The sequence below is a fragment of the Carcharhinus amblyrhynchos genome, unplaced genomic scaffold (genome assembly GCF_965287045.1).
Source record: "Carcharhinus amblyrhynchos unplaced genomic scaffold, sCarAmb.v2.hapA scaffold_39, whole genome shotgun sequence".
In the NCBI taxonomy this organism is placed as follows: Eukaryota; Metazoa; Chordata; class Chondrichthyes; order Carcharhiniformes; family Carcharhinidae; genus Carcharhinus; species Carcharhinus amblyrhynchos.
The window spans coordinates 8,653,439-8,680,403 of NW_027649780.1; the positions used below are offsets into that span (position 1 = coordinate 8,653,439).

The window sequence follows — 26,965 nt, forward strand, 5'->3', positions numbered from 1 at the left end:
TGCCTTAATTGGTTAAAGTCTTGTCTGAACCAAAGTGAATTTCTTTCCACAGCGACTGCAGTTGAACGGCCTCTCCTCAGTGTGAACTTGGTGTAACATGAGGCTGGCTGACCGAGTGAATCCCTTCCCCCACACAGCGCAGATGAATGGCCTCTCCCCAGTGTGAGTGCGTTGGTGTGCAGTGAGTGTGGATAACTGCCTGAAGCTCTTTCCACAGGAGGTGCAGTTAAATGGTTTCTCCTCAGTGTGAACTCTCTTGTGTACCACCAGGTTGGCTGACTGAGTGAATTCCATCCCACACTCAGAGCAGGTGAATGATTTCTCCCCAGCGTGAACATGCTTGTGTGCTTAGGTTGGATGAAGACCTGAAGATCTTCCCACAAGAAGTGCAGCTGTATGACTTCTTCCCAGTGTGATTTCTCTGATATGTTAGCAGAAAAAAAGACAGAAGAAGAATCAGTCGTCATTAAACAATGTTGATAACACCATATAACAGTACAGCCGGGAACAATTGACAGCTATTTTTTATTGGCACCCACGGACTCTTTTCCAACAGGCAACTGTTCACTGTGACTGCTGATGGTGAGAAAATAGTAAAATTCCGTCTCTGGGTGGTCTCGAACCACCAACCTTTCGGTTAATAGCCGATCGCGCTGATCAATTGCGCCACAGAGACTGAGACAGTGGACATTAAGTATATTCTAAAGTAGTGTGTTAATGACCACAATTCTATTTCTGAAAACCTATTCCAGAACTGCAGCATGACCGCACTGTTTACAATTCCATACAAGTCTCTTTAGTTCCGTTGATCCCGCAGCACTGCTGTAGTGTGCTGGTTATTCCCTTTCTCTTATGAACGGGCAGGTAAAATAAATCCACGTCTCTTCCCACAGGGAGGAATTCAACGGGAGGCAAAGGAACTGGCCACCATTTTTATTATGGGATTGAAACATTCAGGCACATAAATTCCGGCCCGTTACAGGAAAGTCCAGTAGATCCGCACTGAGTCTCGATTCCCTCATCTGCCTGAGTTGCTTTTCCTGTTTCTTAGTGATGAAAAATGATATATGAAAAAAGATTCTTCTGTGAAATATGCGCCATTTCCCCTAGTTCACTTACAATATCACTTCTATCTGTCTGTTTGAGCACACAGTACTATCAGATATTTCAGATGGTGATTTACCATATTAGTCTGCTCCTATAAACCCATTAAATTCTGTTGGAGACTGAACAAGATGCGGATAAATGCTCGGTGTCAAAATCGACTTCCCTGTCTTTTCGTCAAAATAACGTGTTTATAATTTCACAGAAAGTATTTGAGGGTGATATCAGTTCAACGACAACGTGTTTAACATCGAAGTTCGGTATATGTTGAGCGACAAACTGAAATCAATCAGCTTTCTCTTCCACCACATGAGAAAGCTTAATAAATGTTTCTGCCCGGTTTCGAACCCGGGACCTTTCACGCGTGAGGCGAACGTGATAACCACTACACTACAGAAACAGCTGCAAGCCGAGTACAGCAAATTTGCCTGTCTGCAATGTTCAATTAACTTGTGTTGCTGCAGGTTCCGATGGTCAGACTGAGAGCCCATGTCACTGAATTCAGGAAGATAACCGTTACCTTCAATCTGATTGTACAACTTATCCCGAACACCAAAACTTAAAAGAGTTCATCTGGCAAATATCTAAGGGAGCAGTGATTTCTGCCCATTCGTTAATGCATCATTTTCAACTTTCTTCGAATAATCTCAATCAATTGTCCTCAGTGATAAAAGCAAATTACTGCAGATGGGAAAAGAGGAAATGTTCCAACATCTCCCAATGTCTGACAGCACCTGTAAGGAGTGAAAGGGGCGGATGTTTCGAGTCCAGATGACACTTTATCAAACGGAGTTACTCCGATCGAGAAGACAGACAGGAACACAGACCGAATGGCTGTTTGTCGATATAAGCGACAGAATTGCCAACATTGAGACTGCAATCTCTGCCCAGAGGATGGATTGGGGCTTTCGAACTGAGGTTCAAATCCTGTCATTTTCACCTCCCGTCATTTCTCATCGTGACTTATTTTTGTTGAAAGTTATTGGAAATAAAGCAATGAGTGCAGAGATGGTCAATTCATTACAAATCTCTCACATCAGCATCACTGAAGGTCCAGTGATCAGGATCGGCGCCGTGACGCGGTTTCGATTCCCAGTCACGGAGTGAATCATTTTTTGTTCAATTCTTTATTTAACGAAAACACGCCTCACAGCGTCTGTGAAGGGAACAACATCTAAATCTTCCAGCTGGAGAAGTCAGAGATGTAACACTAACGATCAACTCTGAAGAACATACATGTCAGATACACAACATACATGTCAGATACACACTCAGCACACATGTCAAATCATGTCACTTTCAAGTTGCGGCTTTTAACTTTCTGCTCTCCATCTCAGACATTTCCACATTCATCAAAAATCCCCCACCTCAAACCCCATCCTGCTCCTCAATCCACTGATAATGCTACTCGTACCGCGAGGCGCTGGCAGCATTTGGCTCCATAGTTCAGTGGTTAGAGCACTGGTCTTGTAAACTAGGGGTCGCGAGTTCAATTTTCGCTGGAGCCTTTAGCCAATATAAACTGTACGAAAAAGGCAGATAGAGTAGGTGGGGGAAGCAGAGTGTTCTTCTGAGTGGAGAGGCAGGTCAGGTGCAATATTAGACAGCAAAAAGGTGTTCTTCTTCGTGAAAAACATAGAAAGACCAAAACATGTTTAACTAGCTGAAAAATATAAATGTTGATGTTAAAAATATGATAGATGCGTTTGTACGAGGTAATGCTTAAACTTAGCATGTAGGTGCAGCAGATAATTGGAAGGGAAATTACATTTTGAAACTACTTTCTCGCCAGCAGACTGGAGTTCAAGAATAACGAGGTGTCTGCAAATGATCACTCAAAGCATTTGACCTACTTGTTGTTGCTGCCACATTGAATGAAAAAAAATCACGTGCTTTTAGTGACCATTTGCATCTGGCGGTTCCCTGCCAGTTGAAGCGGTGGAGGCTACCTCGCTAAATATATTTAAGTCACGGGTAGATAGGTTTCTGATAGACAAGGGAATTAAGGGTTATGGGGAGAGAGCAGGAAAGTGGAACTGATCCACTTCAGATCAGCCATGATGTTATTGAATGGCAGGGCAGGCTCGAAGGGCTAGATGGCCTACTCCTGCTCCTATTTCTTATGTTCTTATCTTATGGCAGCATGATCAGTGAAGGTTTGAAGGGCCGAAGGTCACCTGTGCTGTAATTTTCTCTGTTCTTTGTACTGCCATTTTTCTTTACCCAAAACTGAGCTTCAGACCCCGTAGCTCTATATTTAACCATTCCATCTCTGACATCTTCTCCAGTCACACAACTCTGTGAGATGTCTGTACTGATTTACTGTGGCATCACGAGCGTTCCACATACAATATGACTTGTATCTATAAATTCTCATCTTGAACATTTCAATTGAAATTTCAAGGCATGTAGAGCCTTTTGAGCAGAATGGTTCAGATTCCCATCCCCTTTTAATGTGAACAAGTTGTTTCTGATTTCACTACAGAGGTTGTCTATTAAACAATGACTGAACACAGGGGGTGAATGTGAGAAGCTGAAGTTTCCAGTTGAAGAGGTTCCCAGTGTCTCTGAGCAGCTAAACTGGGGAAGCCTTTGGGCAGAGACTGCGCTGCTGCTATTTCCCTTCCTGGCCGCCGGGGGTCGCTGTAACATGCCCAGGCGCTGCTCCGTCCAGTGTCACCTCTTGCCCATTCCCGCCCGGCCGCTGCTCGTTGGCGGAACATCCGGGTCCTGTAGAGAGGCGGAGCCAGACGCCATATTGCCGTGACGTCACTGTCAGCCCCTCCCCCCGTCGAGGAAAAAGCGACGGTTCAGAAATGTAGAGAGTGAAATTCCCACCCGGAAATCCCGCCAGGAGCGGCATTAAAATTAAATAAAATACATATTTTTATAAAGCGGCAGGTGGCGGAACCGCGCATGTGCTGTAGTATTTTCCCAGAGCGCACCGCGCGGGTGTGATTGAAAAACAGACACAATAAAAAAAAACGATGTTCCCGAATGGAGAAGGAACCGAAAGTCTGACGGGTGAAAATGTGAATAATAATCATCAAGATTCAAAATATTGAAAGATTAAAATGTAACTGCCTGGGCGCATTTGCAGGAGGGGGATTCTACCAGAGTGCAGCGCGCGGGACGTCGTCTCCCCTGGCAACGCAAGATGGACGCCGGCCGTCTCCCCTGGCAATGCAAGGTGGACGCCGGCCGTCTCCCATGGCAACGCAAGATGGACGCCGGCCGTCTGCCCTGGCAACGCAAGATGGACGCCGGCCGTCTCTCCTGGCAACGCAAGATGGACGCCGGCCGTCTCCCCTGGCAACGCAAGATAGAACATAGAACATAGAACATTACAGCGCAGAACAGGCCCTTCGGCCCACGATGTTGCGCCGACCAGTTACAAAAACAATGACCCACTAGCCTATACCAATCCCTTTTCGTCCATAAACCTATCCAGAGATCTCTTAAACGCCCCCAAACTAGACGCATTTACAACTGCAGCAGGCAGGGCATTCCAATCCCTCACCACCCGCTGGGTAAAGAACCTACCCCTGACATCCGTCCTGTAGCTACCCCCCCTTAATTTAAAGCCATGCCCCCTCGTGCTAGCTTTCTCCATCCGAGGAAAAAGGCTATCACTATCCACCCTATCTAAACCTCTAATCATCTTATATGTTTCAATAAGATCCCCTCTTAGCCGCCTTCTTTCCAACGAAAACAACCCTAAACCCCTCAGTCTCTCCTCATAGGACCTCCCCACCATACCAGGCAACATCCTAGTAAACCTCCTCTGCACCCTCTCCAACGCCTCCACATCCTTCTTGTAATGCGGGGACCAGAACTGCACACAGTACTCCAAGTGCGGCCGCACTAGAGTAGTGTACAGTTGCAACATTACACTGCGACTCCTAAATTCAATCCCCCTACCAATAAACGCCAAGACACCGTACGCCTTCTTAACAACCTTATCTACTTGATTCCCAACTTTCAGGGATCTATGTACACACACACCTAGATCCCTCTGTTCATCCACACTATTCAAAGTCCTCCCGTTAGCCCTATACTCGACACATCTGTTGTTCCTACCAAAGTGAATTACCTCACACTTCTCCGCATTAAATTCCATCCGCCACCTCTCGGCCCAGCTCTGCAACCTATCTAAGTCTCCCTGCAGACTATGACACCCTTCCTCACAATCTACCACACCTCCAACTTTGGTGTCATCAGCAAATTTACTAATCCACCCAACTATACCCTCATCCAGATCATTAATAAAAATTACAAACAACAGTGGCCCCAAAACAGATCCTTGAGGCACACCACTCGTAACTGTACTCCATGATGAATATTTACCATCCACCACCACCCTCTGTCTCCTATCTGATAGCCAATTCCTGATCCAACTTCCTAGATTACCCACAATCCCATACATCTGCATTTTCTGCAGAAGCCTACCATGGTGAACCTTATCGAACGCCTTACTAAAATCCATGTATACCACGTCAACTGCCTTGCCCCCATCCACCTCTTTGGTCACCTTCTCAAAAAACTCAATAAGGTTAGTAAGGCACGACCTACCCGCTACAAAACCATGCTGACTATTTCTAATCAATTCATTACACTCCAAATAACTATAAATCCTATCCCTAATAATTTTTTCTAAAACCTTGCCCACAACAGAAGTAAGACTCACCGGTCTATAATTCCCGGCAAAGTCTCTGTTCCCCTTCTTAAACAATGGGACAACATTCGCTATCCTCCAATCCTCCGGGACTACACCAGAGACCAATGACGACCTGAAGATCTGAGCCAGAGGCTCTGCAATCACCTCTCTAGCCTCCCAGAGAATCCTAGGGTAGATCCCATCCGGGCCGCCGGCGGTGAGTGATTGTGGCGCAGGCGCAGTGAGGTCTGCCTGCAGCCCATTGTCCAGATTGCCCCCAGTGGATGTGGTGGGGATGGTGCAGCAGATGGAGCAACAATCCCAGTTTCAATGGGGGGAGAGAAGCTGCAATGCTGCTCCCTGTTGTTCACTCCTCTCCCCAGTCTCAGCATTGCAGAGTGTTTAAACAAGAGGGTGCAATGTCACAGCGGCACCTTGACCTGCAGTTCAAGTTTATTTATTAGTGTCATTAATAAGTCGGCTTACATTAACACTGCAATGAAGTTACTGTGAGAATTCCCCTAGTCTCACATTCCTGTTCGGGTGACACTGAGGGAGAATTTAAGCACGGCCCAATGCCCCCTAACCCAGCACATCTTTCAGACTGGGGAAGGAAACCGGAGAAAACCCACACAGTCACGGGGAAAACGTGCAAATGACCCACAGGTCCCTGGCACAGTGAGGCTGCAGTGTTAACCACTGTACCACCACGCTGACACTGGGGCAAATGTATTTGGGGGGAACACGGGGCAGGTGGGGGTATCGCTAAGTCAATTTGATGAGGGGGGGTGACATCAGGAAAAATCAGGATTCTCCGCCCAGTGTCACCTCTTGCCCATTCCGGCCCGGCCGCTGCTCGTTGACGGAACATCCGATTTGAAAGGCTGAATGTCCTCCTTCTGCTTTGTAAGAATTCTATGAGTCAATGAAGTGAAACTCTCCAGACCAGGTAACATTTGGTTTTATTTCCGTTATTACCACCCCAAAGCGTGTATCTTTCTACATGTTATTGCCAGCGTCTCAATTGCCACTACGCAGTTTTTATATTTGCTTGCCATGCCTCAGTTTGTATTTCGCCTAAAATATATATCTGTTTATCTTATACCAATTGTTGCTGCATCAGAAATTCTGATCCGGCGTACCTCAAGGTCCTTGCTGCATTTGTAGTTCAGCAGGGCCAATAACTGCGAGAATAGGGTAGAAAAAGAGTCCATTCGCTGGCCCGTGCATTGTCTACCCGAACATTCAAAATGGCCCAGGATTTTAATTCAATAGTCTCCAGCTCAGTTGTCTGCCCCCGTTAGCTAAAATAGTTTGCAAACAGTTCAGCATTACATCGTTAACATGTTTAGGTGGAACTGAAGACTGGAACATTGAAATGCTTACCAGTAAACCACACACGTGAAATAACCTGATACCTGAAAGCAGGAAATGATTGGGATTGTAGCAGAGTTGGGAATATCTAACACCAGCAGCTCTCCCTGAGGGAGACATAAAGGCATGGCTTGTGGTGGGGCTGGGTGGCTGGACCACAAGTTCGCAGCCATCAGTTCACCCAAGAATGAAATGTGATCATCTCCCTTGTGCAAGTTACAAATGGAAGGCATGATACTGTGATTTCATCTGTTTGTTTGGTGAACTGAAACTGATGTGTATGTTGCAATGTAATAGTCTCTCCGGAGACGTTCAGCCAGAATAAATGAGAGACAGCTTGAATGTGTCACAGATCGAATGACCTTCGCTTTGCTAATTCCGTGAGTTTCTGATAGACAATGCACGGGCCAGCGAATGGACTCTTTTTTGCCATTTCCTACCCTATTCTCGCAGTTATTGGTGCCCCTGGTAAGTAATTAATCCAAATTACATTATTCATTTTCTCTGAATCTACACATTATTTCTTTTCTTTCAGAATCGGGCTTATTTTTTCTAACCTTCTGCACTGTCCGTGCTTTCAACCACGTTTATGATGAATTATCATGCATTCATTGCACTTACATTATAAAGCTTACAATAAAGCATTTTATTTATTTAATTGCACATTCATTGAGCTACCATTTATTAAATCATTAACTGTATTATATAACTTTGTATGAGCATTGATTTATTTTAATTGTTGAATTTTGGCTTTTAATCTAAGTTACTAGATGTAATCTACTGTTTTAGTGTTATTTACAGTTTAAAATTAAAATTTATTCATTATTGCCACATAGGCCTACATTAACACTGCAATGAAGTTACTATGAAAAAATCGGAGTCAGGGATCTTACCATGAATATGAGCTTTGGCAGTGTAGTAACTTACATTTTCGCGCACTGATTTTATTCAGTAAGGGGAATTAATTATCACAGTTCAACCATCTGGTATATGAATTGTGGCATAAAACATGCATTCAGTGATCACATGTGCGATTGCTAGAAGAGTGCAATAGTACCGTACAGTGAGATCCCACTGGGCAGACTCAATTGTTAATGTCGCATTCCAATTAACGTGTACAAAATTGAAGAAAGGCACAACCATCACTGATCGAGGGATTAATATATACAAAATATATAATTGGAGAAATGCTGTGATCTCAGATAGTTGTAGCGGTGGGATGATGAGGGAGTGGAGGTGTTTGAAATTCAAAGTAAAAGATTAATGAAAGGGAGACTTACAAATGAGGCCAATGTAAATCATCTTGCAAGAGATTGAAGGATGACCGGACCTTATTATGAACTTTGACAGCTAGTATTTTGGACGAGTTTAAGTTTTTAAAGTTTATTTGTGGGATATGGCGTCATTGGCTAGTCAGCATTTATTACCCAACCCCAAGTCGCACATGAACTGAATGGCTTGATAGGCCATTTCAGAAGGCGGTCGAGAGCTGAGCACGCTGTTGTGGTTCAGGAGTCACATTTGGGCCAAACCAGATAAGGACAGCAGATTTCCTTTCCTTAAGGACATTAGTGAACCACATTTTTTTTCCAACAAACAATAATTGTTTCATGGCAATCAGTATATTCTTAATTCCAGACTTTTTAACACTGAATTCAAATTCCGCCATCTTCCCTATGGGGATTCGAACTCAGGTCCCCAGAATTTTAATTACGTTTCTACGTTATTAGTCTAACAATAATAGGCCATCGTCTCCCCAGTTGGACATCTAGCTCTGGGGATTGGCACATTGACAAGGGATTGGAGTTCGACTAGGACTGATAGCAGTGTCTCCTCTTTTGGTAATGTTTAATCCAGTGCTAAATTTCGAAAAAGTAACAAAATAATTCCAAATATTCCGAGTCTGGAGGTAACAAAGAGACGGATGAAGAAGAATTTAATAACCAAAGCACAGTTTATTGTCTGCTCAATAACATCTCTCTCTTCTCATCTCGCAGCCAACTTTTTGGCAATTATAATCTTATCCCAAGATCGGTGTGGACTCTCCCGGTGCATCACCTACTATCTGGTAGCCATAGCAGTCAGTGATTTCCTTGTCATCATCACCGGTGTCATCCTCAACCGGATTGGACGGATCTACTTTGGCTACAGCGTACTTTTCACTCACCCAACATGCGCGCACATCATGATTCTGGGTTTTATCAGCCTGGATGGATCAGTCTGGCTGACAGTGGCTTTCACCATTGATCGTTACGTGGCTATCTGCTGGCAGAAGCTAAAAATAAGATACTGCACAGAGAAAACTGCCATGTTGGTTATAGGCATAGTCTGTGCCCTGAGCTGCATCAAGAACTTTCCTTTCCATTTCACCTACCAACCATTATTCACCATGGACGGGGTGGCCTGGTTCTGTGATATCAAGACCAGCTTCAGTACCTCGCCGACCTGGCAGGCCTTTGACTGGCTGGATCATGTCTTAACCCCTTTTCTGCCGTTCATCCTCATCTTTTTGCTTAACGCACTGACTGTAAGACACATCTTAGCTGCCAGCAGAGTCCGCAGGAGGCTCCGGGGCTCCGAAAGTAAGGAAGACACTGAGATGGCCAATCGCAAGAAGTCAATTGTCCTGCTTTTTGCAATCTCTGTCAGCTTCCTTGTCATGTGGGTTACTTACTTCGGACATTTCCTCTATGTGCAGATTACAGGAGAGAGCTACTTCAACAGCCTGGATTTCAATGACCCAGAATACATCTTTCAGGAGACGACCAACATGCTCCAATTACTCAGTTCCTGCAATAACGTCTTCATTTATGCAGTGGCCCAGACCAAATTCAGAGGGGAGCTGAAGAAAGTGCTTCTGCGTCCCTTCTCCATTATCACTGGTTGTTTTAAACAATTAAAAAAAATGATTGCGCATGACTTGGTTGTCACTTCGCACTCAAACTTGACACAAGGTAAAGAACTTATGGCCTTAAAATAAAAAAAATCAGCTTTCTGCGTTGGTTTAGTGCAGTTTAACTCGTGATGTTTAAGGCAAGTCACTTTATTTCACACCACGTAACTCTCTTTGTTTTTTTTCAAGTGTAGAATTCAAAACGCTGTCATTCTTTTAAGTTTTGATATCTCTGAGTTGAATGTACTCTACTATGTTTAGCACACCACTTTCAAGCATTGATACGCATTTTGTATAGACTTTGTAATGTTACAAAGCAATTCTGAATTTTTAATGAACTCAGACCAAACACTGATTGAAGGGACAAAAGCATCATTTGGAAAGTGGTCTGATCAAAAATTGATACGTTGATAAGGGCCAGTTTTAATGACTTCCTGTAGATCAATGAGACATTCACTGATTCAATATTATAGATATTGCTTGCTGTCTTATCTCAAGTAAATGCAGCATGAAAAGTACACTCATTTTCATTCTATAAACAGCAATATATTTTATATTTGTAATTTGTAAATTTCTTCATTGCATTTAAGGATATTAGCATCTTTAGCATTTCATTTTTCTTTTGTTTTAAACGTAAAGAAACTTATTTCACGAAATCATAGAGAGAAGTAACATCGAATTTCAAATAACCTGACCAAGACATAGAGTCGCTGAAAGGGGTCTGACGCAAATCAATTTAATGAGGTTTTGAGACGATCAGCTCAAGATATCAATCATGACGACAAGGCAGCAAATTTCCCTCATCCTTAACAAAGGGGCAAGGGAACATTCTGTCCATGAGAGGGATGGTTCCACGAGTAATGAATACTTAGAGGGCCAGTCAGGGCACAGTGAGAAATTGCATTAATAGAGAACCATCACTATCGAGAATCCAATTTGTAACTGTCCACCCAGACCAATCACAAATTGCTAACGCACCCCGCCGGGCAATTAAGAATTAGCCTCTGCCAACTTAGGTAATTGTGGTGCAATAACTTCATCGGTCACTCTGCGGGTTGTGCCTTGGAATGAGTTAATAAGCATACACTTTCACTGAGCACTTTCTGCAACAAGGGAAACTGAGGTTGTGGGAAGAGGGAGATTGAGTGTCAACCTGCGCCCAGCGACGAATTAGCCTGAGCACACGAGCTAAGTCCCACCCTGTATTTAATAGGTATCCACAAATATTATAGCTGAAAATATCGAGATTCATGATCATCCCGAAAAAGTAATATTTTGGTGAAGTGTTAGTCCGATAGCATTTTAAATTCCCATGTCGAGTCAATAATTGAACAGGTTTATCATATCCGTCTTTCACCCTGCTTCGCTACATTATAGTATATGACAGTATCTGCAAACTGAATCATACTCACAGTTAGAGTGTTGGAACCTGTATTACCGCCCGCAGGTACATTAAATATTCCCCCTTTATATTGTATATGAAAATGCTGTAGAATCAGTGCAGATGGAAGCCATTCGGCCCATCGAGTTTCCACCAACTCTCTGATAGAGTGTTTTAGTAAGAAGTTTCACAACACTAGGTTAAAGTCCAACAGGTTTTCTTGATAGCAAAAATGTGGCTTTTACTACCAAATAAAGCTGTTGGACTTCAACCTGGTGTTGGGAGACTTCTTAATGTGTTTTCCCTAGTCCAACGCCGGGATCTCGAAATCATAGAGTGTCTTACACAGGCCCTCGCCCCAACCTATCCCCGTAACCCCACACATTCAGCATGTCTAATCCATCTAACTAATCATCCTGGGACGAAGAATTTTTTTTATCATTGCCAATCCACCTGACTTGCACATGACTGGACAGTGGTAGAAAACCGGAGCACCAGGAAGAAACCCACGCAGGCACGGGAAGGATGCGCAAAATCTGCAGAGACAATCACCCAAGGCCTGACGCGAATCCGAGTCCCGAGTACTGTTAAGCAGCAGGGTTAAACACTGTGGGATCATGGCACTCCATGGAGGTGCTCGCAAGACACATAAAACCAATCCTTCATGTAAGCAAGTATGTACCACCTGCCTCTTCACATACACGTGGCCATGAACGCTCAAGATATTATTTGAACTTAAATTCGAATTATGCTCATTTGATATTTTAAACATTGGGGCCACACGAAGCAGTTTGGTGAAGTAACTCTTCACCAAACTGCTTCGTGTGGCCCCAATGTTTAAAATATCAAATGAGCATAATTCGAATTTAAGTTCAAATAATATCTTGAGCGTTCATGGCCACGTGTATGTGAAGAGGCAGGTGGTACATACTTGCTTACATGAAGGATTGGTTTTATGTGTCTTGCGAGCACCTCCATGGAGTGCCATGATCCCACAGTGTTTAACCCTGCTGCTTAACAGTACTCGGGACTCGGATTCGCGTCAGGCCTTGGGTGATTGTCTCTGCAGATTTTGCGCATCCTTCCCGTGCCTGCGTGGGTTTCTTCCTGGTGCTCCGGTTTTCTACCACTGTCCAGTCATGTGCAAGTCAGGTGGATTGGCAATGATAAAAAAAATTCTTCGTCCCAGGATGATTAGTTAGATGGATTAGACATGCTGAATGTGTGGGGTTACGGGGATAGGTTGGGGCGAGGGCCTGTGTAAGACACTCTATGATTTCGAGATCCCGGCGTTGGACTAGGGAAAACACATTAAGAAGTCTCCCAACACCAGGTTGAAGTCCAACAGCTTTATTTGGTAGTAAAAGCCACATTTTTGCTATCAAGAAAACCTGTTGGACTTTAACCTAGTGTTGTGAAACTTCTTACTAAAACACTCTATCAGAGAGTTGGTGGAAACTCGATGGGCCGAATGGCTTCCATCTGCACTGATTCTACAGCATTTTCATATACAATATAAAGGGGGAATATTTAATGTACCTGCGGGCGGTAATACAGGTTCCAACACTCTAACTGTGAGTATGATTCAGTTTGCAGATACTGTCATATACTATAATGTAGCGAAGCAGGGTGAAAGACGGATATGATAAACCTGTTCAATTATTGACTCGACATGGGAATTTAAAATGCTATCGGACTAACACTTCACCAAAATATTACTTTTTCGGGATGATCATGAATCTCGATATTTTCAGCTATAATATTTTTCAAAGCTATTTGTGTGCTCGCTATGTGCGAGAGTTGGAGAAGAGGTGCTGTGAGTCAGTGATAGCAGAATAAAACAGAGAAGATAACAATTCTAGATACACTTCACCATGACAGGAAAAGAATAGCACACAAAACATGTCAGTCAGTATTTGTAAATGCATAACACTGACTGGCCAATGCGGTCCTTGCTGATCTAAGCGGCCACAATTCTTTGTAATTCATCTGTTGTATCATAAATTGTTTTCATTTTTTGTGTAATGAATGGACTGTGGGTACTATCTTCCTCTTCAGGGTGATGCAGAAAAAAACGCCATTTTATGTTATCAGTTCTGGCGCTTGAACTTCTGAGTAGATTTCTTGGTGTTGTTGCAGTGATTATTTGGGATACCGTGCTGAATAAAATGAATCCGTTGTCCATCTCCCTCAGCGAGAAGCATCTTGAAACTATATTTCAAAAGAAAATCAACATCAAGAAACATACATCTCATATATCTGGGCTATACTGGATTTAGTTCTGGGCAATGAGCCGGGTCAGGTGATTGAGGTTGCAGTAGGTGAACATGTGGCTAATAGTGACCACAACTCTGTCTACTTTTGGATACTAATGGAAAAAGATGAGTGCTGTCCTAAGGGGAGGGTGCTAAATTGGGGGAAGGCTAGATACAGCCGGATTAGGCAGGAGCTTAGGGATACAGACTGGGATGGGCTGTTGGAAGGCAAGTCCACGTTAGGCATGCTGGAGTCTTTCAAGGGAAAACTGAAATGGTTGCAGGAAAGACATGTGCCAGTTAAGAGGAAGGATGGGAAAGGTAGGATAGGAGAGCCGTGGATTACTAGAGATATTGAGGACTTGGTCAGGACTTGGTCTGTGTGGGTTTCCTCCGAGTGCTCCTGTTTCCTCCCAAAGATACGCGGGCTAGATTGATAGTCCATGACAAATTGACCCCAGTGTCAGGGGGATGGCATGGTAAATATGCGGCGTTACAGGAATAGGCTTGGGTCGGATTGTATCATAGAATACAATCCCTACAGTGCAGGAGGAGGCCATTTGACCCATCGAGCCTGCACCGACAACAGTCCCATCCGGGTCCTGTGCTATCCCCGTAACCCCATACTTTTACCTTCTAATCCCCCTGACATTAAGGAGCAATTTAGCGTGGCTAATCAACCTAATCAACATCCTTGGAGTGTTCGGTTCAGGATTGTGGCCGGTTCAGACTAGATGGGCCGAATGGCCTCCTTGGACTCTGTAGGGATTCTCTGATTCTGCGGGATTTTAAACATATCGGCCATGATTGAATGGTGGAATAGGCACGAATGGGCCGAATGGCTTAATTCTGCTCCTATCTCTTATGGCCTTGTCAGTGAAGCTGATTCTTCCCTCTCACCACACACTGTACCCACTCAGTCACTGAGTCTCAGATATGTAATAGTGAAGGTCAAAGAGCTTCAGCTGATCACTGAAACTCATTGAAATCTTATCTCAATCTATGACGGGTAGATTGCAAATTGTTGATTGGACGGGAAGTTTGAGATCAGAAAGTGACTGTAAAAACAGATTCTGTTCCGGCAGTGCTTGGAGTTTTAAAGGTAGTCACAGCCCCGGGCTCTGCAGCCGCCATGGAGTTCCTCACTGTCTGCATTGTGTTCGGGCTGTTTCTTATCAGTAAGGATGACTCCAATCTGGTTAAATGTTATCGCGATCTGAACCTTTAGCTCTGCTTCTCCCCAGTGGTGGTTCTTGCCCCTGCTGTGTATTTCCACCATCATTTGTTTTTATTTCATAACTCCAGTTATGTCGCGGTGAATATAAAGTGTTAATATTATTTCAGCAGCACTCCAACACTTAGATTTTTTTTCTTCTTTTTGAACACATGTTACAGATCCGAGTGATGGAGATTCTGTTTCTCAGCCCCAGTCTTCAGAGGGGAGAGAAGGTGAAACGGTGACTATCCGATGTACCTACAGCACTACAGCAAGCGACTATTTCTTATGTTGGTACAGAAAGCAGCCACAGAAGGATTTGCAGTTCATTATATGGAAAAGATCCGGGGGTGCACAAGAGAGAGGGGAGGGTTTTGGATCCCGTTTCTCTGCTGAACTCCAGACCTCGGCTAAATTAACTACTTTAACCATCTCGAACCTGCAGCTGACTGACGCTGGCCGCTATTACTGCGCTTTCAGTCTCACAGTGATAGAAAGCAGTCTCACCCCCGTACAAAAACTGCTTTGCAGCTATCATTGGGTGCTCCAGTCTGTTGAGGTTTGTGTGGAGAATCGCAGAAAGTAACAGTCAGATTGAGCAGCGGCGCTGTCAGCCTCTCAGACACACACCCAGAGGAAACCACATTAACCTCGGATCAAACTGTCACCCAATTCAATCCAGGATCGGCTGAGACAACACACAGCAGAATCCCATCAGACTGAAAGGTTAATCAGCGAAAGAGAGAGAGAGAGAGAGAGCAGCTACCAGTTAAAGAGTTTGTGTTTCGTTTCCAATTGTTATTTGTTTCAATCCAGGCTTGCCTGGGAAGATCAGTTTCACCAAATAAAGGTTCCTCAGACTTAAAAATGTTTCAAAGCTGCCTGACAGCAGCTCATGGATTCCGGAGCTGCGAGATTTAACCCGGGAATGGGACGATAGAAAAGGGGGAGGGACGGTAGGGGATATCTCCGGCTGACACAGGGAGTGATGAAGATAAGGTTGAGGGAGCGAACACAAGATAGAACAAGTGGGGAGAAATGTATGTCTAAAGACAGTTCAATCTGAGAACCGAGAAATAAGCAGCGATCAAAATAATGCAGCAGGTCAAAGAATATGACTGTAAGGTAGGGTCTGAGCAAGATACAAGTGTAAACTGGTGATAACTTGAAAGGTACGTTTTCCTATCCCTGTGCATACTTCCTGTTAAAAACCTGAGCAATCTTCCTATGCAGGTGAGCGTGGCCCAGTCTGTGCATCAGCTCAATGGCTTCCTATATTCAATGCTGCAACATCTGAGACGTTTAGCCGTGGAACTGTTTTAGGAATCCTTCAGTGGATCAGCCCTGTCACTATCTGGACCCTCTGCTTAGTATCTAAGAAATTTCAAAGGCTGAATGAGACCTCAGCAGAGCATCGGCTCAGTGCTCGCTAACTCTCCATGTTTAAACGTTTGATCAACTGTGCTATGCAGGCAAGTATATTCTTACTCCCGAAGTTGTACACTTCCTATATCACCCAGTGCACCTATACACTTTGAGAGAGATATAAAAGACATTGACATAGGCAAGAGTGAGTTTAAGCGGAATGATACAGAGACAATCCAACTAAGGGACAAAGATGAACGTGGCCTGAGAGCAGTGAATGATACAGAGACACACCAAGGAAGGACATTGCTACAAGTGAGTATTTATAAATACTCATCAGAGGAGGCTGTGGTGCAGTGTTATTTTAAATGGGCGAATCCCTCTTTTGAAACAGTGATACCTAGTTATAGATTCACGCAGAAGAGGAACTATCCTCTTCACATCCACCTTGTCAAGACCCCTTTGTATTTTATCATATCAATCAAGTAGCCTACTCTTATTCTGAATCCAGTGGATATAAACCTTGTCTCTCTAACCTATCCTCATGAAATATTCCGGCCTTAAAAACAAAGCCTGAATGCCAGAAATTTATACGGACACACAGAATGAAAAACTGAAACCTAATGAAACTCAAGGATACACACACACAAGCTGAAAACTGCTCACTGTTACCAAGGAACCCGATATATAGGGAATCTGGGGATTCCCAAGAGAATGAGGCGAACAAAAATAGGAAATGACATCAAATAAAGAGGCAACAATGAATAGACAAGGCAACAGGGGGGAAAAGAAAGCAGTTAATGGCAAAACAAGAAAAGTTATGAAATTGTAAAATTTAAATAGCTGAATGACAAGGAATATTACACAATGTACTTGCACAGATGAGCGAGCTTCCTCTTGATGCATAAACTAAGTGTCTGCCTGTACTCAATGATGAAACAAATCCGAGCAGTTTCTCATGTACTGTTGACTTATCTCATGCCTCCATCTATGTCATGGCATGCCATTCCTCATTTAGTACAGCACTGTTTCACAGTCTACGGCAATCGATCAGAAAACCCTGTTCATCGACCCACTATTCATATCCATCTGTGATAAACACTCACCAACATTGGATGGAACAATTATCTGACACGCTTGCATAGACATCTCCAGCGTAGACTCCAGTCGCTTTTGAGCTCCCAAGCAGCAGCTGTATCTGTCTTGCTTTCTGACACCGCCTGTTCAAGGAAAGTAAAGGAAGAAAAGCTGTAATGATAATTGCGGAGATCAGTTGCTTAGTGTCCAGAACTTAACAGCGGCTATCCTTTGAAAATTACATTAGAAAAATAAACTAATGGCCAAAGAAGGAGGAAGTGGAATATTGAAAAAAAGGAATCCCGGATAAATAAAACCATTTAATTCTGTTTTCCTGTCTACGTTCCCCGCGACTGCAGCTTCAATCAGTGGATTACTGCATATCTCTGGGACACAAAATTCAACCCGGTTGAAGCCTCCCAGTACACCGAACACAAGCTCAGCAAAACATACATAGATTATATCCCTCTCACTGAACTATCGAGCAGCATTTACACAATACCTGAGTGAATCACAGTCAATATTCACACCAAGTTTCCAAAACTTTTCAGTGTTAAATTCTTCCATTTGCGTGAAACGCTGAGTGCTGTGAATCTGGAAATGAGCATCTGTTTTACCCAGAGACTTGTTTCCCACGGTTAGCCCTCAGGTTTGCAATTCAATTTATGTTGGGTATTGAAGCGAATTTCAAAATGAAGAGAAAAGAAGGTAAATATTAAATCTTGGAACAGATCCTGAGGGAAATGGATCACAATATTTGGAAGGAGTTGCAGCTGGGAATGGTGTTATTGATGACTGAGTGGAAAATATTGGATCCTTGGGCTTCTGGTTGTCAGTTCCCTTCCGTCCCATTGAATTCCTCCCTGCGATAAGACACATGGATTCATTTTACCTGCACATTCAGAGGAGAAAGGGAATGACCAACACACTACAGCAACGTTACAGGATCAACGTAACCAAAGAGACTGGTACAGAATTGTACACGGTGCTGTCATGCTGCAGTTCTGGAACAAAGTTTTGCAGAAATGGAATTGTGGTCATTGACATCCTTGTTTAGAATATCTGCAGCAGCTACTGTCTCAGTCTCTGTGGCGCAATGGGTCAGCGCGTTCGGCTGTTAACTGAAAGGTTGGTGGTTCGAGCCCACCCAGGGACGGAGCTTTCACTATTTTCTCACCATCACCATTCATAAGCGAACCGTTGCGGCTTGGCAATGGGTTCCGTGGGCATCAATAAAAAAAAAAGCTCTCAAGTGTTACCGGCTGCACTGTTATCTGTTGTCACCAACATTATTTAATGACTATTGACTACCGACATCTTACATATAACATTGTATACATGCTCCCATTATACCATTAAACTTAACAATTAGAATCCAGACATGAATTTGTGGCCGAGCATTTGTTCCAATTCCATATCCCTGCTTCCATTCATTATTCTATAGATCATAAATCTGTATAACCCAAACTGAAATGTGTTCAATGATGGAGCATCTACAACCCTCTGGCGCAGAGAATTTCAAAGATTCACTACCCTTTAAGTGAAGCAATTTCACCGCATCGCTGTCCTGAATTATCAGCGCCTTATCCTGAGATTGTGCCCCGTGTTTTATATTCCTGGATCAGGGAAAATAATGTCTCAGCCTCCACCCTATCAAACTCATAGAATCATAGAACCCCTTCAGTTTTTCAATGCTAACTATTCCTTCTCATTAAAGCTGTTGAGAATTTCCAGAACTTTCTGTTTTTGATTCAGATTCCAGCATCCTCAGATTTTGTTTTTATTCTGTCTAAAATACGGGGATCCAAACTGCACACACTATTCCAAATGTGGTCTCAACAAAACCCTGAATGACTGTAGCAAAACTTCAAACACTTCAAAACTTAACTCCGTGCTCAAGACTGGAAGGAGAGTTTGAGAGTGGATAATTCGCACTGTGGACTTTCCTGTAATCAGTAACTGGATCAGGAAGATGAGGTATCTCTGTCTCTTTGTACTGTCATCTCTAAACTTCATCTCCTCTCAATGCCGTGTGTCATATATTCGCTTTCCCTGCTTTCCAGGCAAAGCTCGTGTTCACCAACTGTCTGTGCTTCTATGAAGCAGCTAATTGGCTCTGGAAGCTGGACAGCCAGAGGGAGTTGGATGAGAGACAGCGACAGAAGCAGGAAGAGAAGCGACATGATAGCATTTCGTAAATGATTGTGCCAGTTGCTCTCCGTGATGAATGCCTGCCGTGTGTTACCTTGTAAGTTTCACAGAAGCCACAGTGATAAGTTTGGTGGGTTTTGAAAACTGAAAGTGCCACAGGAACGGTTTGCGGGACGATTTCACCTCACTGTCGATTTCATGTTCTAGCGAACAGGAAACGGTGTTTATATTGGCTGATACGGTGCCTTGTGTTCCATCTAAACATGACAGATGAAAGGAGAAGCTTGTTTTTGGTGAATCAAAAGTCTGAAGTAAAAGAATGGAAGGCAGATGGTTCATGGATAAATTAGTTCTTGTTTAAAGAGCTTGCATCAACTTCCCTGATGGTCTAGTGGTTAGGATTCGGCACTTTCATTGCCGTGGCTCTAGTATGATTCCTGGTCAGGTAATGTAGACTTATTTCTATGTAACGACACTGCGTTACTTCCTGGTCACCACGGGTCTTGTCCGAATCAGTGTTCGAGAGATTTCCTCTTTTGCGTCTGAATTGGAAATATCACCTGTAAAGAACAGGAAAGAACAGAGCGATAGGGTCCAAAGTACTGATGATAGAAATGGTGATGCGGGTTAGGATATGGTTTTTTAATGGGATAAATTTTATTTTTTCTACTGACATAAATATTTCGCAGATCTATGTTCAAATCTCGGGCTCAATGACAAGAAATACTATAATTGAATTAAACAGTAAACTCTCCGACCTCCAGTGAAGTGGAAGCAGTTTTTCACTCAGAAACTGGTGGCTGTATTTAGCCTGTTTTCATATCATCTGTTCCACTGCTGAGGCCATAACAATTCTTCCGCTTGAAATCATTAATTCTATTAATCGTTTATCAGCTCTTAATCATGACTGGAACAATACTTTTGTACTCCTTATGTTAATAATTCTCAGTCTGTAAGTGAATTTAAATGAGAGGTGTTTAGTTACGGTTAGTTATTGGGATTTGCCCAGCTGGCAGGTTTCAGTTTACACTATTGAATGATACTTCGCTTGTATTTTCAATGTTAGTGCCGAGTGGCCCCCAAATAAAGAGCAGCCAATTCTTCCCTCGTATAGCGAATCTAAGAATCAGCAGGAATCTGCCTTCGATATGAACGGTTTTGAATGGTGTTTATGTGGATTGTTGTCGGGGTTTGTGTTCACGGGAATACATTCACGTGTCAATGTCAGACCCGCTGTTATAACCGGCATCCAGCAGACAGCAGCTGTGACCCAGAAACCTGCGGCAGTTTTTGTACGAGGATTTCATTCATTTTCATCACTGTGAGACTCTGTGCACAGTAATAGACAGCGGTGTCAGACAGCAGCAGCTCCGAAATGGTCAATCGGTACAACTTTTCTGATTTCTCGATTGTATCAGAAAACCGGGTCTGAGCGAAATCCGCCTTCAGTTCATTACCGCCGCCCTTATGCCTCCGGACCGCAAACTCGGGCTGTCTGCCTGGATATTGACGGTACCAGAATAAATAATCTGCATCGTCGGTATAGGTGCAGCTTAAAGTGACACTTCCTCCCTCTGTCCGTGTGAGTGAGGATTCCTGCTGAGGAACAGAATCTCCATTGCTCAGATCTGGAAAACAGGGTAAAAGAAATAAAAAACATTCAGCTGAACTGAGGGTGACAACTCAAAGACGATGTAACATAAAAAAGGCATTAAATAATATCAAATTCGCCCCAACTGATCTACGTTCCCGTTCAGAATCCCCAGAAGAATCCGCCATCTCAATGTCCCTGTCCCTTTCCCCCTCAGCGGCTAATCTTTCCCCATCCCAACTGTGTCTTTATTCCTCTCTTCAAGTGTTCATTGTGTTAATGTGAGTCACCTTCGACAGAACTCCCTCGAAAGGAGATTCGTTGTAATTTCCAGTTGATCTTTTCGTTTCACTCAGATTTATGGGACATCGATTTGGAATCCTCCCCGAATGGAATCATCCTTTCCCCGTCCACGGTACTGAACCTCTTCATTATTATAAATACATCAATCAGGTTACTCTTTAATCTTCTGCCAGAAGATAAATTAATGTTTAGATGGAATTCTGATATATGCCATCTCCCAATTCTGGTATCAGGCTTGCTGTGTGTTTTGTCAACCAATATTCCTGTAAGGAAAAGCCAAGGGCAAAGACTCAAGTGCTCTAAGGCAGGCCCGATGTCTGATTAACTGGAGCGCCCTGCTTTTCAAATTTATTCCTCTAGAAGTTACACTCCTTTTTAAAGAGTTAAACTTACCGACAATGAATGTCACCCAGATCACAGTGAGGACCGAGCGCCGCATTGCTGCTGTTCCTGGATTCCAGGGACTCTTGTGTCTCCGAAAGCTCAGAATATCAAACAAGATAAGGCTGAGACCATTGGCTGAGGCTGGTCTGATGTCACTTCCTACAGGACGTATAGCAGGAAGAGCTGAACTCTGATTGGTCTGACGTCATTGACTTCAACGCAATTGTTGATTAGAGAGAACTGAGACATTGACCAGACACTCTGCTGTTCGGAGCGAGACGAGTAAACACAGCTAGGTTGATCCTAATTGAGCTAAGGGACATTTTTACCTTCAACTGACCTGGAAGAAATCGCTTTGAAGAAGGAAATGCAAGTGTTGAATGTGGATGAAGATGTTCCGAGTATTTGAGTCACTGTCATTAATCAGACTGAGTTTGAGACGGGTGTCAATTGGGAAGATGATCTAAGATTTTTCCTGCGATAGTGCCAGATCAAACAGAGCGGGGAAATACCACGAAAGTGAATAGGTGAAACTTCCAAATTTAGTGTATGTTAAAAAAGTTGGTTTATTAAATACACGTTAAAGGGTTGCATCCATTTGTTCAGTTGAAGTGAGCCTCACATCTAACTCCTCTGTTCGGAGCAGATGGGATCTATCTTGTGGATACATTCTCCAGACTCTCTCCTTTTCTGAGGGCTGAAAAATGTCTCCAAACGTACAAGACAAGTTCTCTGCTGATTTTCATAAAAGAAACAAAACGGTCCCTTGAAATATCACGGAGATGTTTTCTCTGATACTGTATTTCTGAGCTACACAGCCAGCAGAGAAGTAACAGATTCAGGACAAAAATCCCACACTGGGTGTTCCAAACAGCACTCGCATTGCTAAACAAAATCAAAAGTTCCGCCTCGAAAGTCTGAGTCACCAGCAGCCTCAAAACTAAAACAACGTCAAGAACATTTGCGGAATGGTACTAGTTAACTCCAGAGTACAGTTATATAAGAGCAACTTTCATAAACCTATTTCATTACTTCATTGTACTTTTTTCCTTTCAATGTGTTTTCCGTGACTCTAACATAAAACAACCCTCTCTCCATATCCCCTCCCAGTTTTCTGGATCCTTTGACCGCGGCCTGCTCACACGGTTTAATTAAACAAAATGTGTTGCCGAATCAGAGAAAATGTATACACATTGTGTAGATTTCGCAAAGTGGTGACTGTGATCTTTAAACCAACCCCAAGTAGACTTTGTGCCCACTGAGCTTCAGAATGTTTCCAAAAGGTTGACGCGGTTCCTGTCAGAACTAATAATCCAAATTTTTCTCATTTAATCTGCAGACCAGGATTATATTCCCCAACCACCTCTTCCTCCTCCCCCAGCCTATAAAAGTGTCGCCATACCCCTGTGAAGGCACTGACTGTAGCGGGGCTCAGACCCTTTTCTTCCAAGTCAGCCCGAGATTACCCCCTACTGGTCACAAAGAACCAGAGACACATACGGAAGTGGGGCGAAAACATCCTGAGGGCAGAGAACAGATTACTAATGGCAGGGATTAGAACGGGTACCTTCAAATATGACTCTGAGCTGATTTGTTTGTCGGATTGAAATCGACAGTTTGTTTGTGTAGCTGCTCCTGGGAACAGTTTCATTCGAAGTTGCTTTGGTTTTCTTTCTCTGTGCATTGTGGCTACATCGACCGCGATTTTACACAAGCGACAACAGATAGCAGCTGCATTCTGCAGTAAAAAGGACAGTTTTTGTACAGGGCTGAGCTTGTTTTCTGTCACTGTGAGTCTGATAGCGCAGTAATACACGGCGGCGTCAGCCAGCTTCAGACCCCGGACAGTTAAACTAGTGAATTTCTTCTCAGTCTGGAGCTCAACAGAGAAACGGCTTTTGGCAAAATCGGCTTTATCTTCACCGCCTCCCGAGTGTTTCCACAATATAAACTCAGGCTGTGAGTCTGGGTGCTGCCGGTACCAGTATAGAGAGTAGGAGCTCCTTTTAGTATCATATTTACAATTTAAAGTCACCGCTTCTCCTTCTGTCCCAACATCTGAGGAAGGCGACTGAGTGACAGAATCTCCATAAATCAGATCTGAAAAATAAATATAAAAAAATCTGACCGGCGACTGTTGAAAATTTTGTTTTACACCATGTTTCAAAAATGTAAAAAACAAAGTTGAAATGTGTGTGGTCCACATTTACCTGTCAGAAATATTGCCCACACAACCCAGATGCTGAGCAGCCGCATTGTCTCTGTCTGCTCTGTAGAAGAGGAGTTGGGGATTTTGAAGACATGTTCTAAACCCCGCCCTCAGTAATCTGCTGTGAGTCTCAGGATGTTTTCACTTCACTTCCTGATGTTCCCAGTGACATTGAGAATAGGCAGGCTGGTGAGCTGGCTGCCAGTGGCTGGCTGCCAATGATTGGAAACACTCAGAGCCGGGGAACAGTCAGTGCTTTATGGAAGGAATATTTCCGTTTTACACAGCAGATGGTGACAGTTAAACCCGATTCTGATTATTGTGACCGTCAAACTCAGGCTTTGCTCCAGGATTTGGTTCATTCAGGATCAGTCCGTTTAAGCCTTACCATCGGGGGAGTGGCTCAGTCATGACTGCGAGATTCCCCTCATGCAACACTGAGACAATTATTGAACATTTATTGCATTTTCTGTCGGAGTTGTTGATTGACTCACCACATTGCCAGCGTCCCTGCCGTTCGAAGAGAAACTCCCAATTTAAGGGTAAAGCGAGCATTTGTTGGTGAAGGAAGGGGCGGTTCTACCGCCGTTCAGCGGGTCTGATAATCAGTTATGGAATCCTTCCCAACATAGTTCAAAGGAAGGGACATGTGTTTGTGACGATATGCTTAAAAAGTATACCTGCCGCTTTGGACAAAGGTACTGGCTGTCACTATACATTCCGTGGAACAGTCTTGAAGAATAAACATTTCCACTAATGTAACGTCACTCAGTGGCACCTCTGTTTAAAATTATCAACTTCAATCGGGTTAGTTATCGTGTATTCAATGAGCCACGACCCTCGGAGTTTGGAATTTGTTTAAGAGATAGTAATGTCAGCACTTCCAGTAACTCCATAATCGTGTGTTCAAGACCCGAGAGCAAAGTTCAGACAGCAGATATAAAGTCCCCTGAGGATATGTAAAGCTTGTCCTCATTACCTACAATTCAATACCAGCCGACTAGGAAAATCTTTTCAGTGTCACTTCCATTCATAAAAGAAATGAATATAGTGCTGAAATGATTACAGTGTAATAATTCAGAAAGCAGCTCTCAAAATGGGTTTTCATTCACATTTTCATATCCTTTCCCACATCAGACACTCGTTCTGTCAATCGCTCTGGCCTCTGATCAACATCAGGCTCCAATCCTACTACAATGCGGGTGTTTTTGTAATGATTATTGACCTCTTTATCTTCTTCAAAACATTGAAGCAAATTGGGTTCAAGCATTTAAATTATCATTGCAAACAGTGCAGAAGGAGGATATTTGGCCCATCAAGTCCGCATCCCTCGCAATCACACCAAGGCCCAGTCCCCACAGTCCCTATTAGTTTCCCTAACACAAGGGGCAATTTAGTATGGCCAATCAACCTAACTTTGGACTGTGGGAGGAAACCGGAGAACGCAGACGAGAATCAGAGGCTCTGGCGCTGTGAGGCAGCAGCACCAGGTGCCGCCATTGCTGCCTATTCGGAGAAATGTTCCAATGGCGGTGGACAGAAGGGAAGAGAATCTTTGTTATTCATTGGCCTCGCCTGAGAGTTTCCTTTTGTGGATCAGTGGAATTTTGCCGGACTGATTTAAGATGCCGAGCAGAAAATTAGGTTCTGAATCGTTGAACTACATATTGGGAAAAAAGTAAAACAACTGTAGGTGAAAAGTGGAAACTGAAGGCAGGAAGGGAAAGAGTGGGAAAATAAATTGAAAGGAACAAGGATAATTAACTTGTAAACATTAAGGTTCCACAGATGTAGTTGTGGAATCTATTTTTAATATGTTGCGAATTGAAATCATAAAGTAACACAGTTCTAAGAGTGGACCTCACAATCTATTGTTGTGTTTTGTATTATTTGCAGGTTGAGAAAGATCCCTCTGGCTCTCACACCGCTGAGTGAATTATTGCTGCGCTTCACCGGTGTGAGAGCGCCCTCTGCTGCTTAGTCTCTGGAGTTGTCGCTGTGGAATTTTGACTGGGACCCGCTACATCTCTGCAGCAGTGTGGGGACTCATGGCATTGAAATACACAGCGGAGTCGGAGATCAGGACTTGGTTAATCATTACCTCAGTGATCTTGGTAGTTTTACTAAACTTTGATTTCAAAATTTGGGCTTGAAGTTTGTAGTACCCCAAAATGATAGAGCATGTGAGAGATGGACACTCAGCAAGAGCCTGATGTCCTCGCGTGTGAGTCGCTGAAAGTAAATGTGCAGTTACAGCAGGCAGTAAAGAAGAAAAATGATTTGCTAACCTTCATAGCAAGTGGATTTGTGTATAGGAATAGGGATGTTTTGCTGCAATTCTATCGGGCATTGCTGGGGCCACATCTGGAGTCTTGTGTGTAGCTTTGACATCCTCATCCGAGAAAGGATGTCCTCGCTATAGAGGGATTGCAGAGAAGGTTTACCAGGCTGTTTCTTGGGAAGTTCGTTTTGTCATTTCAGTAGAGAATAAGTCAGTTAGAATTATATTTATTAGAGTTCAAAAGAGTGAGAGGAGATCTCATAGAAACTAATAAAATCCCAGGGGGATTACATAGACACATAGAAGCAGGAATACGCCATTCAGCCCATCGAGCCTGCTCCACCATTCATTTTGAACATGGTTGATCATCAAATTTAATACCCTGACTCCTCTTTCCTCTCATATGCTTTGATCTCATCAGTCCCAAGAGCTATATCTATTTTCTTCATGAAATCAGAAAACGTTTTGGCCTCAAATACATTCTGTGATAGTGAATTCTATACATTCACCACCCTTTGGCTGAAGAAATTTCTTCCCATCTCAGTTCTAATAGGCTTACCCCTTTTTCTTCAAACTATGACCCCTAGTTAGAATCATAGAAACCCTACGGTACAGAAAAAGGCCATTCGGCCCATCGAGTCTGCACCGACTACAACCCCACCCAGGCCCTACCCCCATATCCCTAATATCTACCCACTAATCACTCTAACTACGCATCTCAGCA

At 43.4% G+C, this 26,965-nt stretch overlaps 1 protein-coding gene and 4 non-coding genes across 5 annotated transcripts; 3 read left to right on the forward strand and 2 right to left on the reverse strand.

Moving 5' to 3' along the window:
- Positions 1-602: 602 nt before the first annotated feature.
- On the reverse strand, positions 603-676 carry trnan-auu (transfer RNA asparagine (anticodon AUU)). Its single transcript has one exon. It is a non-coding gene; the product is annotated as a tRNA-Asn (tRNA).
- A 755-nt stretch (positions 677-1,431) lies between these two features.
- trnav-cac (transfer RNA valine (anticodon CAC)) lies at positions 1,432-1,504 on the reverse strand. The gene has a single exon. It is a non-coding gene; the product is annotated as a tRNA-Val (tRNA).
- A 1,035-nt stretch (positions 1,505-2,539) lies between these two features.
- trnat-ugu (transfer RNA threonine (anticodon UGU)) lies at positions 2,540-2,612 on the forward strand. Its single transcript has one exon. It is a non-coding gene; the product is annotated as a tRNA-Thr (tRNA).
- Positions 2,613-4,287: 1,675 nt separating this feature from the next.
- LOC145335629 (FMRFamide receptor-like) lies at positions 4,288-10,222 on the forward strand. Its single transcript, XM_080181433.1, has 3 exons — positions 4,288-4,399; positions 9,133-10,089; positions 10,218-10,222. The coding sequence occupies exons 1-3, from the start codon at positions 4,288-4,290 to the stop codon at positions 10,220-10,222; spliced, it is 1,074 nt and encodes a 357-aa protein (XP_080037559.1).
- An 8,182-nt stretch (positions 10,223-18,404) lies between these two features.
- On the forward strand, positions 18,405-18,478 carry trnan-guu (transfer RNA asparagine (anticodon GUU)). Its single transcript has one exon. It is a non-coding gene; the product is annotated as a tRNA-Asn (tRNA).
- Positions 18,479-26,965: the final 8,487 nt, after the last annotated feature.